The 19955-nt window shown below is 42.7% G+C and overlaps 1 protein-coding gene across 2 annotated transcripts; it reads left to right on the forward strand.

The window, feature by feature from the left end:
* Positions 1–4908: 4908 nt before the first annotated feature.
* LOC109906578 (transcription factor p65) lies at positions 4909–12216 on the forward strand. 2 transcript variants are annotated; one of them, XM_020504336.2, is made up of 11 exons: positions 4909–5049; positions 6455–6490; positions 6819–6955; positions 7620–7765; positions 8178–8269; positions 8721–8852; positions 10003–10107; positions 10499–10714; positions 10838–10915; positions 11005–11082; positions 11284–12216. In XM_020504336.2, exons 1-11 carry the CDS (start codon positions 5043–5045, stop codon positions 12096–12098), a joined length of 1842 nt encoding a protein of 613 aa, XP_020359925.1. In that variant the 5' UTR covers positions 4909–5042; the 3' UTR covers positions 12099–12216. The 2 variants fall into 2 exon arrangements, with proteins under 2 accessions (XP_020359925.1, XP_020359926.1); XM_020504337.2 differs by lacking the exon at positions 4909–5049 and adding an exon at positions 5292–5388.
* Positions 12217–19955: the final 7739 nt, after the last annotated feature.

A 19955-nucleotide genomic window follows, 5' to 3' on the forward strand; every position in this document is an offset into this window, starting at 1 on the left:
ACTCCGCTAACATCCAGAAGGAGGAGACGGTACAGGTCCATCAAAGCTGGGACCTGGAGTCTGATAAACAGCTTCAATCTCCAGGCAATCAGACTGTCAAACAGTCATCACCAGCTAACCTCCGGCCTGTTCTGAACTTTAGACACTGTCACTAGCCGATTACCACTTGGTAATCTACCCTGCACCTTTGAGACTGCATTCGGGAAGTATTCAGACCCCTTCCCTTTTCCCACATTTTGTTACGTTACAGCCTTATTCTAAAATTGATTAAATAAAAAATTGTACTCATCAATCTACACACCATACCCCATAATGAAAAACAGAAATACCTTATTTACATAAGTATTCAGACCTTTTGCTATGAGACTCAAAATTGAGTTCAGGCGCATCCTGTTTCCATTGATCATCCTTGAGATGTTTCTACAACTTAATTGGAGTCCACCTGTGGAAAATTCAATTGATTGGACATGATTTGAAAAGACCCACACCTGTTTATATACGGTCCTACAGTTGACAGTGCCAGTCAGAGCAAACACCAAGCCATGAGGTCAAAGGAATTGTCTGTAGAGCCCCGAGACAAGATTGTGTTGAGGCACAGATCTGGGTTAAGGTACCAAAACATTTCTGCATCATTGAAGGTCCCCAAGAACACAGTGGCCTTCATCATTCTTAAATGGAAGAAGTTTAGAGCTGGCCGCCCGCCCAAACAGAGCAATCGGGGGAGAAGGGCCTTGGTCAGGGAGGTGACCAAGAACCCGATGGTCACTCTGAAAGACCTCCAGAGATCCTCTGTGGAGGTGAAACTTTCAGAAGGACAACTATCTCTGCAGCACTCTACCAATCAGGCCTTTATGGTACAGTGGCCAAACAGAAGCCACTCCTCGGTAAAAGGCACATGACAGCCCACTTATAGTTTGCCAAAAGGCACCTAAAGGACTCTCAGATCATGATAAACAAGATTCTCTAGTCTGATGAAACCAAGATTGAACTCTCTAGCCTGAATGCCAAGCATCACGTCTGGAGGAAACCTGCCACCATCCCTACGGTGAAACATGGTGGTGGCAGCATCATGCTGTGGGGATGTTTTTCAGTGGCAGGGACTGGAAGACTAGTCAGGATTGAGGGAAAGATAAACGGAGCAAAGTACAGAGATCCTTGATGAAAACCTGCTCTAAAGCGCTCAGAACCTCAGACTGGGGCGAAGGTTCACCTTCCAACAGGACAACGACCCTAAACACACAGCCAAGACAACGCAGGATTGGCTTCGGGACAAGTCTCTGAATGTCCTTGCCAGACATAGTTTACAAATGCACTGTACATAAAGACTCATTGAACACTGGTCACTTGAATAATGTTTCCATATGCATATACTGCATTTTAGTTGTGGCTCATCCTATGTAACTACTGCTGTACAAACTTGCTACTGTCCATATTGTCTATACACACCATTCACATACATACAGTGGCTTGCGAAAGTATTCACCCCCTTGACATTTTTCCTATTTTGTTGTTTTACAACCTGAAATTAAAATGTATTTTTTGGGGGGTGGGTTGTATTATTTACACAACATGCTTACCACATTGAAGATGCTAAATATTTTTTATTGTGAAACAAACAAGAAATAAGACAAAAAAACGGAAAACCTGAGCATGCATAACTATTCACCCCCCCAAAGCCAATACTTTATAGAGCCGCCTTTTGCAGTAATTACAGCTGCAAGTCTCTTGGGGTATGTCTCTATAAGCTTGGCACATCGAGCCACTGAGATTTTCGCTCATTCTTCAAGGCAAAACTGCTGCAGCTCCTTCAAGTTGGATGGGTTCTGCTGCAGTACAGCAATCTTCAAGTCATACCACAGATTCTCAATTGGATTGAGGTCTGGGCTTTGACTAGGCCATTCCAAAACATTTAAATGTTTCCCCTTAAACCACTCGAGTGTTGCTTTAGCAGTATGCTTAGTGTCATTGTCCTGCTGGAAGATAAACCTCTGTCCCAGTCTCAAATCTCTGGAAGACTGAAACAGGTTTCCCTTAAGAATTTCCCTGATTTTAGTGCCATCCATCATTCCTTCAATTCTGACCAGTTTCCCAGTTCCTGCAGATGAAAAACATTTGTATTTTTCCCCCCACATTTATTTAACCAGGTAGGCCAGTTGAGAACAAGTTCTCATTTACAACTGCGACCTGGCCAAGATAAAGCATAGCAGTGTGAACAGACAACACAGAGTTACACATGGAGTAAACAATTAACAAGTCAATAACACAGTAGGGAAAAAAAGAGAGTCTATATACATTGTGTGCAAAAGGCATGAGGAGGTAGGCAAATAATTTTTTTAAACACGTACTTTTTTTCATTTCACTTCACCAATTTGGACTATTTTGTGTATGTCCATTACATGAAATCCAAATAAATATCCATTTAAATTACAGGTTGTAATGCAACAAAATAGGATTTTTTTTTGTTACACTGTATATACACATTGCGTATTTATTAATACAGGGCCCACTGGATTCATGACATAGCTTACTCCTATATATCTACTGCTGTACATATCCATTCTCAGTAGGCCTATATCTTCTGTAAATAGATTCGGAGCATATACAGTACCAGTCCAAAGCTTGGACACACCTACTCTTTCAAGGGTTTTTCTTTATTTTTACTACTTTCTATATTGTAGAATAATAGTGAAGACATGCAAACTATGAAATAACACATATGGATTCATAGAGTAACCAAAAAAGGTGTTAAACAAATCGAAATATATTTGAGATTCTTCAAAGTAGTCACCCTTTGCCTTGATGACAGCTTTGCACACTCTTGGCATTCTCTCAACCAGCTTCGCCTGGACTGCTTTTCCAACAGTCTTGGAGGAGTTCCCACATATGCTGAGCAGTTGATGGCTGCTTTTCCTTCATTCTCCGCTCCAACTCATCCCAAACCATCTCAATTGGGTTGAGGTTGTTTGATTGTGGAGGCCAGGTCATCTGATGCAGCACTCCATCACTCTCCTTCTTGGTCAAATAGCCCTTACACAGACTGGAGCTGTGTTGGGTCATTGTCCTGTTTAAAAACAAATGATATTCCCACTAAGCACAAATCAGATGGGATGGCGTATTGCTACAGAATGCTGTCGAAGTCATGCTGGTTAAGTGTGCCTTGAATTCTAAATAAATCACAGACAGTGTCACCAGCAAAGCATCCCCACACCATCACACCTCCTCCTCCGTGTTTCCCGGTGGGAACCACACATGCGGAGATCATCCGTTCACTTACTCTGCGTCTCACAAAGACGCGGCGGTTAGAACCAAAAATCTCATCAGACCAAAGGACAGATTTCCTCCAGTCTAATGTCCAGCGCTCGTGTTTGTTTGCCCAAGCAAGTCTCTTCTTCTCTTCTTATTTATGTCCATGAAGGCCTGACTCACGCAGTCTCCTCTGAACAGTTGATGTTGAGATGTGTCTGTTACTTGAACTCTGTGAAGCATTAATTTGGGCTGCAATTTCTGAGGTGCAGTTAACTCTATTGAACTTATCATCTGCAGCAGAGGTAACTCAGTCTTTCCTGTGGCGGTCCTCATGAGAGCCAGTATAATCATAGCGCTTCATGGTTTTTGAGACTGCACTTGAAAAAACTTTGAAAGTTCTTGATATTTTCCGGGATGGACTGACCTTCATGTCTTAAAGTAATAATGGCCTGTCGTTTCTTTTTGCTTATTTGAGCTGTTCTTGCCATAATATGGACTTTATCTTTTACCAAATAGGGCTATCTTCTGTACACCACCCCTACCTTGTCACAACACAACTGATTGGCTCAAACACATTAAGAAGGAAAGAAATTCCACAAATGAACTTTTAACAAGGCACTTGTTAAAACTGCTGTTAACTATTTATATTTTTGACAACTTTTACTTCACTACATCTCTAAAGAAAATAATGTTATTTTTACTCCATACATTTTCCCTGACACCCAAAAGTACTCGTTACATTTTAAATGCTTAGCAGGACAGAACATGGTCCAATACATACACTTATCATTAGAACATCCCTGGTCATCCCTGCTGACTCTGATCTGGAGGAATCACTAAACACAAATGCTTTGTTTATAAATTATGTCTGAGTGTTGGAGTGTGCCTCTGGCTGTCCATACATTAAAAAAGAAAGAAATTGTGCTGTCTGGTTTGCTTAATATAAGGATTTTTTTTAAATATTTGTACTTTTACTTTCGATACTTAAGTATATTTTAGCAATTCTATTTACTTTTGATATTTAAGTATATTTAAAATCAAATACTTTTAGACTTTTACTCAAGCAGTATTTTACTGAGTGACTTTCACATTTTATATTAAGGTATCTTTACCTTTCCTCAAGTATGACAATTGGGTACTTTTCGGTTAATTGGATTCATTCAAGATTTCATGTTTAATAAAAAAACAAACAGAATATGATTATTTGTGTAGGCTACTTGTTTGCCATTGTACTATATAGTTTTAAAGCAGCAATAAGCAGTAAAACAAATGAAAGCGTTTCCCTTCCTCTGTTTCGGTAGAAAGCTGGGGGGATGGGGCTGAAGAAATTAGAGCATTTTCAAATTCATAGACAGAGCGATGGATGATGTAACTGACCATCCATGATGTCAACATTTTGTTTATCCATGTTTTGTGGCTATAGTGTTTAAGTTGACTGTGTTTACAAGGAAAACAAGTTTATATTTGGGGCTACGATGGGGTTTGGAGAGTTGAACTAAGCTCATGAGGCAATTTCTAAGTTATATTTTCAAGAATCGATGGGTACATATAATGAATTAGAAATCCAAAAATGGATGTAGCAACTACAGATTGCCCCTTTAACATAGGCCCACGTCATTTGGGTATTTCCGCACCATTTGAGGGGGAGGTGGTAAGTTGCATTGGAGTCTCGAAGTTGGGGGTGGCGAGAGGGAGGCGAAAGAACAAGCTGTCAAGAGAAGGTGACACGGTGTTTAAGGGACAAACAACCTATAGGGAAAAGGCTATTCGATTAATCACGGTGGCCGACGTTGGAAATGGATGGTAAGTTTGTTTACAAACTGATCCGCAAGGTAAATGCATGTTGGAGTGTCGTGGGAAACTTAGCAATTTGTTTTGCGCACAAGGGTGAAGCCCGCATACTATTGGTGTTGTACTACGTCAATACAAAATAATGGAGATAATTGGCGCTGACTTGCCAGCACTGTACTAGGAAGTAGATCGGCCTACGTCTATTAGGCTATAGCTCTAGAATTGCACATAATATCTAGTAGAACTATGTTCATTATGGATGCTTTAAAAATGTTTATTATCCAAACATTAGAGTAGAACGGCAGTCAAGCGCCTATGTGATTCTCCAAGATTTTTGACTTTCGCCGCAAGGTAATATTTAACTCGTAGGCCTATGAAAATATATACAATTTTGACACTTAATCAGGGGACGCCGTTGTACCCGAGATTACGTCGTAAAATAAATGATGAACGTATGCTAGCTGTGGGTAAACGTTTGCAATGTAACGTTATGAAATGATCGTACGTCATCAATGTTTTGTGCTTATATATAGGTTAATAGCTTGTTAATAAAGCCACGCAACAATATGACATTACGAAAAGTTACGTTGTAGACTTGAAGGTCGACAATCAACAAACATGGAAGGCATCCCTTTCTCTTAGAGAGTGGCCATTTCAAAGAAAAGTCATCACGAAACAGTGGTGGGTGGGGCTATGAACAAGCGCCACAAATCAAGTTTCCAGTCTGTCCTGGTTCATAGAAAAAGACTGTCCTGGTACATAGAAAAATACTGTCCTAGTTCATATTAAAAGACTGTCCTGGTTCATAGAAAAAGTATTTTAATATGAACCAGGACAGTCTTTTTCTATGAACCAGGACAATATTTTAATATGAACTAGGACAGTCTTTTTCTATGTACCAGGACAGTATTTTTCTATGTACCAGGACAGTATTTTTCAAAGAACCAGGACAGTCTTTTTCCATGAACCAGGGCAGTGCCTTTAGTGAAGATGTGTTAAATTGGACTCCGACTGCTCACAGACACAATAGGAGCAATGTAATCTGAGACCTTTTATTGTCCCTGTCTAAATACATTTCTTTATTCATTCGCCGTACACTTTCAGGGCAATCCTGGCAGGTCAAACATTATGAGCGATCATGCCTTGTCTGCTATTGTGTTTAAGATCAACCTCCAGTGTTTTCAATGCAAACCTATTGAATTCTACTGTTAGTTAACACCCTTCTGCATATGGAGGAGATTAATCTCTATCGCAGATCTGTGCTGAACTGTTGTGATCTTCAATGGCACCAGTTATTGTGGGCCTTTACTTACCAGAGAGTAGTTGAGGGAAATTATAGGTTGTGGATTTTGATTGATCATTTCTTACTGATTTCTTTCTTATAGTAAATGTTTGTCAATTCCTCCCATCTCCTTAGGAATTTATGGATGGGAACAGCCCCCTTTGAACCAAGGTAATGAGATTTCTATCACTCTGTGTAACTGTTTCCTGTTCATGTTGATGGGTGACAATCAGTGAGTCAACTTTTTGGCTTCTCCCTCATGAATGTATTGACTTGGATCTTCAGCTTTGCTTTAAAACACATACAAACATGATGAATCACAGCTGTTGCGAAAGCTCAACACTGCTTTAGGTACATTACATTGTGATAGTTTAGAGGTGCACTAGGACCTTCATTACATTGGGCTCCCCCCCTCTCTATCTATAGATATATATATTTATCTATCTCTCTCTCTCTCCATATATATATCATATCTGTCTCTGTCTCTCTGTGTGTGCAGGTAATCCTTTCATTGAGATCATTGAACAGCCCAAGCAGAGGGGCATGAGGTTCAGGTACAAGTGTGAGGGGCGCTCTGCGGGAAGCACCCCGGGAGAGAAGAGCAATGACACCACCAAGACACACCCCGCCATTAAGGTGAGGGCGCCCTTTAATCACACGGATAATCAACCTGTCATTTTCAAATGATTCCATGCCATTGTTTACTCTGTAGCTTAATGAATTCATTCCGAGACCTTAAAGGGATACCCTTTATCTACTTCACCAGTTCAGATGAACTCGTGGGTACCATTTGTATGTCTCTGTATCCAGTATGAAGGAAGTTAGAGGTCGATTTCTCGAGCCAATGCTAACTAGTGTTAGTGCAATGACGAAGTCTATCGGTAGTGGATACCCATAGACTTCCAGTCATTGCGCTAGCGCTAGGTAGCAATTGTGCTAGCACTAGCTAGCAACTTCCTTCAAACTGTACGCAGAGACATAAAAATGCTATCCACAAGTTCATCTGACTAGGAAGTAGATGAAGGGCATCATTGCCAAAATCTCGATGTATTCCTTTAAGAATTGTAGCTAAGTCACCATATATTCTGAGATAGTCGATGGCTCAACTATTAATCAAAGTAAGATTTGTTATACAAACGAGCCGTTTTGTCTAGTTATAACCATGGTATAGCAGTCTAATCAGTCCTACATTATGCTTTACGACACTTGATTTATAGAGATTTGAAGGTGATAAGGAAGTGGTGGAGATTCTAAGGTGAGTGATGATACTCATCCTGCTAACCTGGCTGGTCCCATGCAGGTGCACAACTACAATGGCCCCCTGCGTGTCCGCGTCTCCTTGGTGACCAAGAACCCACCTCACAAGCCCCACCCCCACGAACTGGTGGGGAAAGACTGCAAACATGGTTACTATGAGGCAGACCTGCAGGAGAGACGAGTACACAGGTTAGACGGAGGGTCCCTGTGTGTGTGTGTCCGGGGCTTGAGGGTGGGTGTGAGGGCAGGTCTGTGAAAATTACTAGACAGGTGTGGATATGTGTGTACCTGTGTGGGTGTGTGTGTGTGTGGGCAGATTTGTTAGTGGGTGGGGGTGTGATGAAATACAAAGAAACATAATGTTTGTTTTGTGCAGAGTGTACCTGCCAACATCTTGATAGAGGACATATACTTGGATGACAAAAGGGTACCAGTTAATGATTTATATAACCATTCAGGATAAGTTGTTTCACATAGTCTTGGTTTGTAAAGGCCAGAAGCAGAGGATGGTTGAATAAGCACCCTCTTGTGTGTCGATATCTACAGTATCTCACTTTCACACACGTTCACTCTGACTCCTTGTTTTACTGTCTGCTCTCAGTTTTCAGAACCTGGGCATTCAGTGTGTGAAGAAAAAGGATGTGGCCGAGGCAGTTTCCTGTAGGCTGCAGACCCAAAACAACCCCTTCAACAGTGAGTGTACACACACACACATTTGTTTTACTGTCCTTGTGGGGACCGAACAATTGATTCCCTTTCAAAATGATATTTTCTCTAACTCCTGACCCCTACGCTTAAAATAGCCTTTTTCCTTGTGGGGACTGGCGAAATGTCCCCACTTGTCCGAATTGTCCTTATTTTACTGTCCTTGTGAGTTCTTCTGGTCCCCATAAGGATAGGTAAACCAAAAACACACACACCGTACGTGACAATCCACTGTCATAACATTATACCAGTTATAAAATTCATTCCTCCAATCGAATTTTCATGTTTGTTTGCCTTGGTTAATTCCAATGATATCATGTGAGTAGGAATGTATTTTTCCTCTGTTGACTGTGACTTACTGGCTATCTGATACCGACTGTATCCTATCCCCGATGCCACACCAATTTGCTTTGTGTCTGATGTGCTGTTTTGTCTGCAGTTCCTGAGGCGAACATGTGGGAGGAGTTTGACCTAAATGCAGTGAGGCTGTGTTTCCAGGCCTCGATCACTCTGCCTACCGGGGAACTCTGCCCTCTGGAGCCTGTGGTGTCCCAGCCCATCTACGACAACAGTGAGTCTGCTACACACACCAAACGCTCACCAAGTACACACTGACTCTTCTGACTGTTCTGTCCTGGGTGTTCCTGTTTTATTGTGTACATACAAGCAGTAACCCAGAGGGAGCAAAATCACACAAAAAGAGGAGAAAAAAACGAAATAATAAATATAAGAATCACGGGAAACGCAAAACAAATTGCGTACATATATATTCACATTTGGGCTGTGAAACGTTTCAAATAAGTGAGTTAATGGCATGAGTAAATTGCGATGGATAACAGTTTTTGAATTTGCACAAATTTTGCGCTAAATACGTTTTTTTTCTTTCTATTGGATCATCAGTGCATTAAATAGCAGGCAAACGATGCGTTGATTGTAAGTGTCAAACACAGAAGGACCTACACCAGAACGTTTGAACATCTTCCCCATTAACACAAAAGTCACTGGAACATTCAGCTATTGATGCTCCCAATGTTTTAAGTCGGCCTGCTCCCTCTCATCAATGCCCTTGTTGTTTAACACTTGCACACACACTTTTCTTTCCTTACACACACCTTTTAAGTACTGTTAAAGCTTCAGGCATTCTAAATGGGTGTGACTATAGGGAAAAAAAGACTTGGCTTTATGGATACAAAGAGCTTTTAAACTTGTCTGACAATGTTATGAAAACACTAACCATCTACTGTTCAGGTAACTTTACACACATAGGCCTACGTGCTCTTCCCTTCCTCCCACACCCTCTCTCACTTACTCCCACTCTCACACACATCCTCTCTGACACACACACACACACAATCATACACACCCCACAATTTTGGCAGGTGATCTTACTAATATACAAATGTTGTTGTACATTAAAACCCAAAGCCTGCACAGTACAACGTTCGGTTCAAACCAGCTTTTGAGAGTGTCCCCCCCCCCCTTCTTCACAGCTGTTGAAACTGCTCAAATTACATTTCTTGAAAATAAATGTGGACATTTGGGTTATAACCACAAGAGCATGAGAGCGGGACATAATTTTCCTAAGAACTCAACAACATATTTCCAAAGAACTTCCAACAGTTAAACAGTGCCAAAACATATGTTTCACATTTGACTCAGTGTCAGTTTCACTCATTTATGAAGCCCCTTCACACTTCATCTCTATCGTTTCTGTCTCACAGGAGCACCCAACACAGCAGAACTGAAGATCTGTCGAGTGAACAGAAACTCTGGAAGCTGCATAGGGGGAGATGAGATCTTCTTACTTTGTGACAAAGTGCAAAAAGGTTTCTGTCACACGCACACGCTTCTATTTTTGTTGGCATTAATGAGTTGAGCCTTTTAGTTTCTTTAACCTTGCGCCAACGGCTTTGTTCATGTATGCCTTTTTTGTTGTTGTAGTTCCTCTTTGCCAGACACAGATTTGAAAGTATTGTGTGTATATAAGCCCACTGGTAACCACTTGTTTAATTGGTCAAACTTAACCTAGTTCATTGGTTCTATATCCTTCCTGTATGACATAAAAAGGGGGCCAATGAAAGAATGTTGTTACAGAATGTTACCAAGTCAGTTAGACTGGCTGGGGGAATTGATTCTAAGCCGGTCTCTCATATCTCACTCTCCCACCCCTCCTCCTTCCCATCCCCTCTCCCACCCCATTCTTTCTCCCCTCCACAGAGGACATCGAGGTGCGGTTCTTCCAGGGCTCGTGGGAGGGGAAGGGCACCTTCTCCCAGGCGGACGTACACAGGCAGGTGGCCATTGTGTTCTGCACCCCGCCCTACTGCGACACCAACCTGACCGAGCCAATCCGAGTGAAGATGCAGCTCCGCAGGCCCTCGGATCGTGAGGTCAGCGAGCCAATGGACTTCCAGTTCCTGCCCTCCGACCCAGGTCACTTCCCTTTCCGTTGCGATGGCGATCCACTTTGTTTTCTATGGCATAACTCCTGTGGCCTGTGTGGTTGTCAAGCAAAACATTTTACCCAGGCTAACTCTAGAATCTTTCACTGTACAGATGAATATAGACTGATGGAGAAGAGAAAACGGACAGAGGGAATGTTACAGAATCTGAAGCTGGGGTCCCTGATGTCGGGTAAGTGTCTAAAATGATCCATGTCGCTGAACTAGACAGCTGTGTCCTCTGATGGTTTTAGTGTGTGATGGTGTATGTTTGAATTCCAGGGACCATGCCAGCAGAGACAAGGCCGTTCAACATTGCCAGGAGAACAGTCACCGCCAAGCCAGCAGCTAGCCAGCCTGGTAAACCATACTATTTATTTAGCTGTTTATTATTAATGGGTGCGTTAATACGGTAAAGGGTGTTGTTCTATATGTAACATTCTATATGTTATTCAAAGTTAACATAGATACTACTGTTAAGGGACCCTACGTTTATTTGTACATTTGGCAGTATACAGAATTGGGTAAGGGACAGTGGCATTGACTGTGTTTCTCTTGCAGTGATGAACCCAGTGGTGCCCCCTAGTGCCTTCTCTGTGAAGCCCCAGCCCTACTACAACGGCCCCCAGCCAGGCAAGTTGTTTCAAACCCAGCCCAAAGCAGAAGCCTCCTCCACCGCAGCCGAGACCTGGAAGTTCCTCAACAGCCTGACTCTGGACTCCCAGCCCAAAGCCACCCCTGTGGCCAGCTTCACCACCAACCCCCAGGCCTCTGCAGCCACAGCCGCCTCCTCCCAGGCCTTTTCCACCGTAAACCTGTTGGACTTCAACGGATTCGCTTTCCACAACTTTGCTTGTCCCCAGGAGCCGGTGAGTGCAGCCCCTACACCAGAGCCCACCTCTACCTTCGGGGTCCAAGGCTCCCAGTTCAAGGTGGATGAGGAGCTACCCGAATTCCCCAGCTTTTCTGAGGCACAAGCGCCAGGGACTCTAGATAGTATAAACATTGAAGAATTCCAGGCTATGCTGGGCCAGAGTTGTCTGGCTGGAGAAGGGCCAAAGAGCAGTGAGGCGTCAGCCCCTCAGGCACCCTGCCACTTACCCTCCACCAACACTGTGGCCAACAACGCGGCCCAGAACCAAGCAGACCCAGCCAACCACCACACCGGCTGTGGCGGCAGCACCTGGATGAACTACCCCAACAGCATTGTCAGCCTGCTCCAGAACGAGGGCATGATGGACAGTTCCCCCGGCAACGCCAGCCAGCCGGCCGCCCTTGACGACCTGGACGTCTTAAGCTCCATGGACGAAGACCGTCTCATGTCCATCCTGAACAGTGGCAACCAATACAGTTTTGTGCCCGGACATCAGACCTAAGAGACAACCGTGTGATTTGACTGACATGTTTACTGACATAATCCCCCTGGTAGACTACTTTTATCTGTGCCCTTGAGACCCTGGGCCCGGTTGCATAAAACAACTTAAGTTAATTTCCCCCTTGTATTTTCCTGTCATTTTAAGTCAGTTGCACAAGATGTGAATTTTCCCCGTTTTAAATTAAGTACAAAAGTTAAGGGTGTCCACGAGGTCCCTTAACTGCCTCATTATGTATGGTTGTCAATGGAAACAGCATGTATAGAGGTGAATGTTGATTTTCATCTGCTCTGGTTACAAAAGGAAAACGTCAACCAGCTAGCTAAACAATGGAAGGTGCACGATCCATGGCTACAAAGCTAGCTGGCTAGTTAGCTACAGCTACAGTGGAGCAAAAAAGTATTTAGTCAGCCACCAATTGTGCAAGTTCTCCCACTTAAAAAGATGAGAGGCCTGTATTTTCGTCATAGGTACACTTCAACTATGACAGACAAAATGAGAAAGAAAAATCCAGAAAATCACATTGTAGGATTTTTAATGAATTTATTTGCAAATTATGGTGGAAAATAAGTATTTGGTCAATAACAAAAGTTTATCTCAATACTTTGTTATATACCCTTTGTTGGCAATGACAGAGGTCAAACGTTTTCTGTAAGTCTTCACAAGGTTTTCACACACTGTTGCTGGTATTTTGGCCCATTTCTCCATGCAGATCTCCTCTAGAGCAGTGATGTTTTGGGGCTGTTGCTGGGCAACACTGACTTTCAACTCCCTCCAAAGATTTTCTATGGGGTTGAGATCTGGAGACTGGCCAGGCCACTCCAGGACCTTGAAATGCTTCTTACGAAGCCACTCCTTTGTTGCCGGGGCGGTGTGTTTGGGATCATTGTCCTGCTGAAAGACCCAGCCACGTTTCATCTTCAATGCCCTTGCTGATGGAAGGAGGTTTTCACTCAATCTCACGATACATGGCCCCATTCATTCTTTCCTTTACACAGATCAGTCGTCCTTGTCCCTTTGCAGAAAAACAGCCCCAAAGCATGATGTTTCCACCCCCATGCTTCACAGTAGGTATGGTGTTCTTTGGATGCAACTCAGCATTCTTTGTCCTCCAAACACGACGAGTTGAGTTTTTACCAAAAAGTTATATTTTGGTTTCATCTGACCATATGACATTCTCCCAATCTTCTTCTGGATCATCCAAATGCTCTCTAGCAAACTTCAGACGGGCCTGGACATGTACTGTCTTAAGCAGGGGGACACGTCTGGCACTGCAGGATTTGAGTCCCTGGCGGCGTAGGGTGTTACTGATGGTAGGCTTTGTTACTTTGGTCCCAGCTCTCTGCAGGTCATTCACTAGGTTTCCCCTGTGTGGTTCTGGGATTTTTGCTCACCGTTCTTGTGATCATTTTGACCCCACGGGGTGAGTCTTGCGTGGCGCCCCAGATCGAGGGAGATTATCAGTGGTCTTGTAAGTCTTCCATTTCCTAATAATTGCTCCCACAGTTGATTTCTTCAAACCAAGCTGCTTACCTATTGCAGATTCAGTCTTCCCAGCCTGGTGCAGGTCTACAATTTTGTTTCTGGTGTCCTTTGACATCTCTTTGGTCTTGGCCATAGTGGAGTTTGGAGTGTGACTGTTTGAGGTTGTGGACAGGTGTCTTTTATACTGATAACAAGTTCAAACAGGTGCCATTAATACAGGTAACGAGTGGAGGACAGAGGAGCCTCTTAAAGAGGAAGTTACAGGTCTGTGAGAGCCAGAAATCTTGCTTGTTTGTAGGTGACCAAATACCTATTTTCCACCATAATTTGCAAATAAATTCATAAAAAAATCCTACAATGTGATTTCCTGGATTTTTTTTCTCATTTTGTCTGTCATAGTTGAAGTGTACCCATGATGAAAATTACGGGCCTCTCTCATCTTTTTAAGTGGGAGAACTTGCACAATTGGTGGCTGACTAAATACTTTTTTGCCCCACTGTACTCTGTAAGCTAGCTTGACGCACGAGAAAATAATATAAACAAGTTGAGAAAAAAAGTAACTACAAGGAAGTGGTTTATTATCTGAAGCAATTTGGTTATCCTGTCTTGATTGTAGAAGTTCTATTTTGCCATCTCACAAAATGAAAGCCATCTCTTTGAGGAGATGTTTAGTCAGTGAAACAGGCCATCTCCATGGTAACCAGATACTCCTTCCGCTATACGTGCCTTCAAACTACCCTAAAACCCCTTAAGTATGCCCTTAACTAAGGAAATATTTGAGGGGCTCTATGCAACGCCCTTGAACAATTCCCTTAGGTAAGGGGAAATTAGTCCAAAAGGTAAACCCTTACGGGAAACACTTAAGATTTATGCAACTGGCCCAGCTCCCTTCCAACCCAACTTCCCTTTGTACCTTTTGTGCTATTCTAAAGGGCTTCAAAGGACAGTCATTTGAAGGCTGGCAAATAGAAGAGTCCGAAAGTGATGCTTTCTGCTCTCTTCCCTATGTGGATTGTGGACATGCTTATTAGGACAGCTGCAGAACCCTGCCTGTACACAATTAACAGAGGGAAGGGAGAGCTACAGGGAAGTAGCCCGTTTGTATCTGCCAGTATGTGAGCAATTGCAACGCCCGAGGATGAGCTGAATCGTCCCTTTTTGTCACCCCTAAAGATACACCCCCACTGGGTTGTGTATAAAGCCCAGGCTTGTTTCTTATCTCCAAAGGCAGTGGTATTTCCTTCTGGTCCCAAACGAGCTTCAGGGTTTCTAAATGACTCCACTTCAATCATTCAGTTAGAGAATAGGACGAAATCAAATCAAACGTTAAAAGTTTATTTTGATGTAGTCCTGTTCGTCCTCTAAATAGCATTACATTTGAAATCAAACCAGAGCTTGAAAGCCTAGGCCTTTTTGTATGGTCTATTTTTAGTTGAATTATGTGTTGAATTCCAACCATGGCTGTTGATTACTTTGCAGATGCTATACAGGCCTAAATAGCATCATTGATGACAAAAGCGATAAAGTAGGGTCACATTTAATTTGCTCTGTTAAACCTACTCTTTGGAATAACGTATAGCAACAGTGAATCTATTTAGTTTTAAAGTGGAGATCTCTCAGCAATCATTCTCACGATAGCACATTGGTAATAGTCAGTGTCAAACATAGCTAATCAGGGCTGGGCTTGGTTAAAACCCTGGCTGGGAGACCAAAGGGTAGCTTTGATGGATCAATTCTCTAGTAGGAGGTGCTGCCCAGCCTGTTGTTTTTACTTATACGTTAAAGATCTGACATTGTTTTAACTTCAACATTTTATACAAGGTTATGGATGACATAATCCTGTGGTTGAAATGTTGATTCAACCAGTTTGTGCCCTGTGGGTATTGGCTAAATATTCGAGGTGAGGAGAAATTGCTGAGCCAACAGACCAGGAGTTGAACCTGCCAATTGATCACAAAATGTGACCATTATTCTATTATGGGGAGTAGGGTGAGTTTAGCATTTTCCCCACTTACAGTTGAGTGGGTATACTAAAGTAGTGGAATATCACCATAAAGCTTGCAATTTCAATGTACATAAGCCTTAGGTGATGATATACACAGAGTATACAAAACATTAGGAACACCTTCCTAATGCACCCCCCCCCCCCCCTTTTAGCCTCGGAAACAGCCTCAATTCGTCAGGGCGTGGACCCCACAAGGTGTCAAGCGTTCCACAGGGATGCTGGCCCATGTTGATTCCAATGCTTCCCACAGTCGTGTCAAGTTGGCTGGATGTCCTTTGGGTGGTGGACCATTCTTGATACACACTGGAAAGTGTTGAGCGTGGAAAAAAACCTGCAGCATGGCACTTCTTGACAAAAAAACGGTGTGCCTGGCACCATACCACATTCAAAGGCGCTTACATTTTGTCTTGCCCATTCACCCTCTGAATGGCACACATACACCAATCCATGTCTCAAGGCTTAAAAATCCTTCTTTACCCTGTCTCCTACCCTTCATCTAAACTGATTTTGAAGTGGATTTAACAGGTGGCATCAATATGGGATCATAGCTTTCACCTGATTTGTTTTATGTCATGGAAAGAGCCAGTGTTCTTAATGTTTTGTATACTCTGTGTACGTGACCTATAGTACTCACCTTGATGACGGGATATCTTAACGTTATGTACAGCTTTACCATGTCAACATCTGCAAGTATAACTTGTCATTTTAGGTTAAAATGTTCAATACATCTTTGGAACAGGAAGGATATTGCTGTTTATAAATGTACAATATGTTAGAATGTATTAGATGCATTGTTAATATATCAGTTAAAAATAAGACTCTTTCCATATCATGTTAATAGTTTTGAGTCAGTATCTCAATATATTTCTGTCCATCACTATGTCAATTATGCTTTTTCTCAGTGCAGTTTTCATTATTACATTTTGCTGTATGGTATATGAACATCAGTGGCAGTTTATTTTACATGGTCAATTAGCACATTTAAACCATAACCTTGTACTTATTCAGTGCTGCTTTAATGAAAAATGTCATTTTGTACAAGTATAAAGTACCAGTCAAAAGTTTGGACACAACTACCCAATCCAGGGATTTACTGTATTTTTTTAAAACTATTTTCTACATTGTAGAATAGTAGTGGAGACATCAAAAGCATGAAATAACAGATATGGAATCATGTAGTAACCAAAATATTGTTTAAACAAATCAGAATATAAAAAAAAAGAAGAGATTTCAAAGTAGCCACCGTTTGCCTTGATGATACACTTATTTTAAGCTATTTGGCAACTGTTGTAATTAACTGAGTGCAAAATATGTTGACGCCAAACATTAAAAAAGGAAAGACATTTTCACGTATAGGCCGGAAGTCAGGATGTAGGTGCAGAAGGTGACTTTAATAATGATAAATGCAGATAAACATAAGCATACAGAACATGAATCAAAACAAACAAATACTGCCTGATGACTGAGGCTACTGAGGGCTAAATAAAGGGAAGGTAATCAAATCTATTTTATATAGCCCTTCTAACATCAGCTGATATTTCAAAGGGCTGTACAGAAACCCAGACTCAAACCCCAAACAGCAAGCAATGCAGGTGTAGAAGCATCATCAAGATAGTACAGCGGCATCTGGTAAGACGAGAGGCGGCAGACTGTATTTTTGTATATAACAACTGGTGCATGATATCTAAGGAAGTCTCAAGGTTTTGCTCGCCTGACGTAGATTATCTCATGATAAACTGTAGACCACACTATCTACCTAGAGAGTTTTCATCTGTATTTTTCGTAGCTGTCTACAATACCGCCTCAGACTGATGCTGGCACTAAGACCGCACTCAATGAGCTGTGTTCCGCCTTAAGCAAAGAGGAAAACGTACACCCAGAGGTGTCGCTCCTGGTGGCTGGGGACTTTAATGCGGGGAAACTTAAATCAGTTTTACCAAATTTCTATCAGCAGGTTAAATGTGCAACCAGAGGGGAAAAAACTCTGGACCACCTTTACTCCACACACAGAGATGCATACAAAGCTCTCCCTCGCCCTCCATTTGGTAAATCTGACCATAATTCTATCCTCCTGATTCCTGCTTACAAGCAAAAAATAAAGCTCGATCAATAAAAAAGTGGTCAGATGAAGCAGATGCTAAACCACAAGACTGTTTTGCTAGCACAGACTGGAATATGTTCCGGGATTCCTCCGATGGCATTGAGGAGTACGCCACATCAGTCATTGGCTTCACCAATAAGTGCATCAATGATGTCGTCCTCACAGGGACCATACATACATACCCCAACCAGAAGCCATGGATTACAGGCAACATCCGCACTGAGCTAAAGGCTAGTGTTGCCGATTTCAAGGAGCGAGACTCTAACCCTGAATCAAATTGTACTACAACGGCTCTGACGCTCGTCGTATGTGGCAGGGCTTGCAAACCATTACAGACTACAAAGGGAAGCACAGCCTAGAGCTGCACAGTGACACGTGCCTACCAGACGAGCTAAACTACTTCTATGCTTGCTTCAGGGCAAATAACACCGAAACATGCATGAGAGCATCAGCTGTTCTGGAAGACAGTGATCACGCTCTCCGCATCCGATGTGAGTAAGACCTTTAAACAGGTCAACATTCACAAGGCCACAGGGCCAGACGGAATACCAGGACCTGTACTGCGAGCATGCGCTGACCAACTGGCAAGTGTCTTCACTGACATTTTCAACCTCTCCCAGTCCAAGTCTGTAATACCAACATGTTTTAAGCAATCCACCATAGTCCCTGTGCCCAAGAACACTAAGTTAACCTGCCTAAATGACTACCGACCTGTAGCACTCATGTCTGTAGCCATGAAATGCTTTGAAAGGCTGGTCATGGCTCACATCAACACCATTATCCCAGAAACCCTAGACCCACTCCAATTTCCATACCGCACCAACAGATCCACAGATGATGCCATCTCTATTGCACTCCACACTGCCCTTTCACACCTTGACAAAAGGAACACAGAATGATATTCAAGAATGATATTCATTGACTACAGCTCAGTGTTCAACACCATAGTGCCCTCAAAGCTCATCACTAAGCTAAGGACCCTGGGACTAATCACCTCCCTCTGCAATTGGATCCTGGACTTCCTGATGGGCCACCACCAGGTGGTAAGGGTAGGTAACAACATATCCTCCACGCTGATCCTCAACATAGGGGCCCCTCAAGGGTGCATGCTCAGCCCCCTCCTATACTCCCTGTTCACTCATGACTGCACAGCCAGGCACGACTCCAACACCATCATTAAGTTTGCTGATGACACAACAGTGGTAGGCCTTATCAACGACGAGACTATAGGGAGGAGGTGTGTGGTGCAAGGACAGCAACCCATCCCTCAACGTGATCAAGACAAAGGAGATGATTGTGAACTACAGGAAAAGGAGGACCAAGCACGCCCCCATTCTCATCCACGGGGCTGTAGTGGAGCAGGTTGAGAGCTTCAAGTTCCTTGGCGTTCACATTACCAACAAACCAACATGGTCCAAGCACACCAAGACAGTCGTGAAGAGGGTATGACAAAACCTCCCACTCAGGAGACTGAAAAGATTTTAGCTTGGGTCATCAGATCCTCAAAAGGTTTTACAGCTGCACCATTGAGAGCATCCTGAAGGGTTGCATCACTGCCTGGGATGGCAACTGCTCTGCCTCCGACCGCAAGGCACTACAGAGGGTAGTGCGTACGGCCCAGGACATCACTGGAGCCAAGCTTCCTGCAATCCAGGACCTCTATACCAGGCGGTGTCAGAGTAAGGCCCTAAAAATTGCCAAAGATTCCAGCCACGCTAGTCATAGGCTGTTCTCTCTGCTACCGCACGGCAAGCGGTACCGGAGTGCCAAGTCTGGGTCCAAGAGACTCCTAAATAGCTTCTACCCCCAAGTCATAAGACTCCTGAACAGCTAATCAAATGGCTACATAGACTATTTGCATTGCCATTATTCCATTAAAAATAAGCCGTTTCAAGCTACACTAGTCATTTACAACATTAACAATGTCTACACTGTATTTCTGATCAAATGTATGTTATTTTAATGGACAAAAAAATTACTTTTCTTTCAAAAACAAGGACATTTCTAAATGACCCCAAACTTTTGAACTGTAGTGTATATATATTTTTTCACACTTATTTATTTAGTGTTATTTACATGTACACTGTTCCAAATGGTCAAAAGATAATAATAATAATAATGTAATCTAATAGCAACTGTTTGGCACACATAATGCTTGCTCCTATACCCTCCGTTTTCTTGATCTCAAGTAGTCCACAACTAAGTCAAATGCCACAGATCTGACTTCCCCTTTTCCTCCTGAGCAACCAGTAAACATTTGCCCATTTCG

The sequence above is a fragment of the Oncorhynchus kisutch genome, linkage group LG16 (genome assembly GCF_002021735.2).
Source record: "Oncorhynchus kisutch isolate 150728-3 linkage group LG16, Okis_V2, whole genome shotgun sequence".
Taxonomy (NCBI): Eukaryota; Metazoa; Chordata; class Actinopteri; order Salmoniformes; family Salmonidae; genus Oncorhynchus; species Oncorhynchus kisutch.

Coding starts and splice junctions, on each gene's coding strand:
- LOC109906578 (XM_020504336.2), top strand. Junction 7,766..8,177: donor CAGGAGAGACGAGTACACAG/GTTAGACGGAGG, acceptor GTCTGCTCTCAG/TTTTCAGAACCTGGGCATTC. Junction 8,270..8,720: donor CCAAAACAACCCCTTCAACA/GTGAGTGTACAC, acceptor TTTTGTCTGCAG/TTCCTGAGGCGAACATGTGG.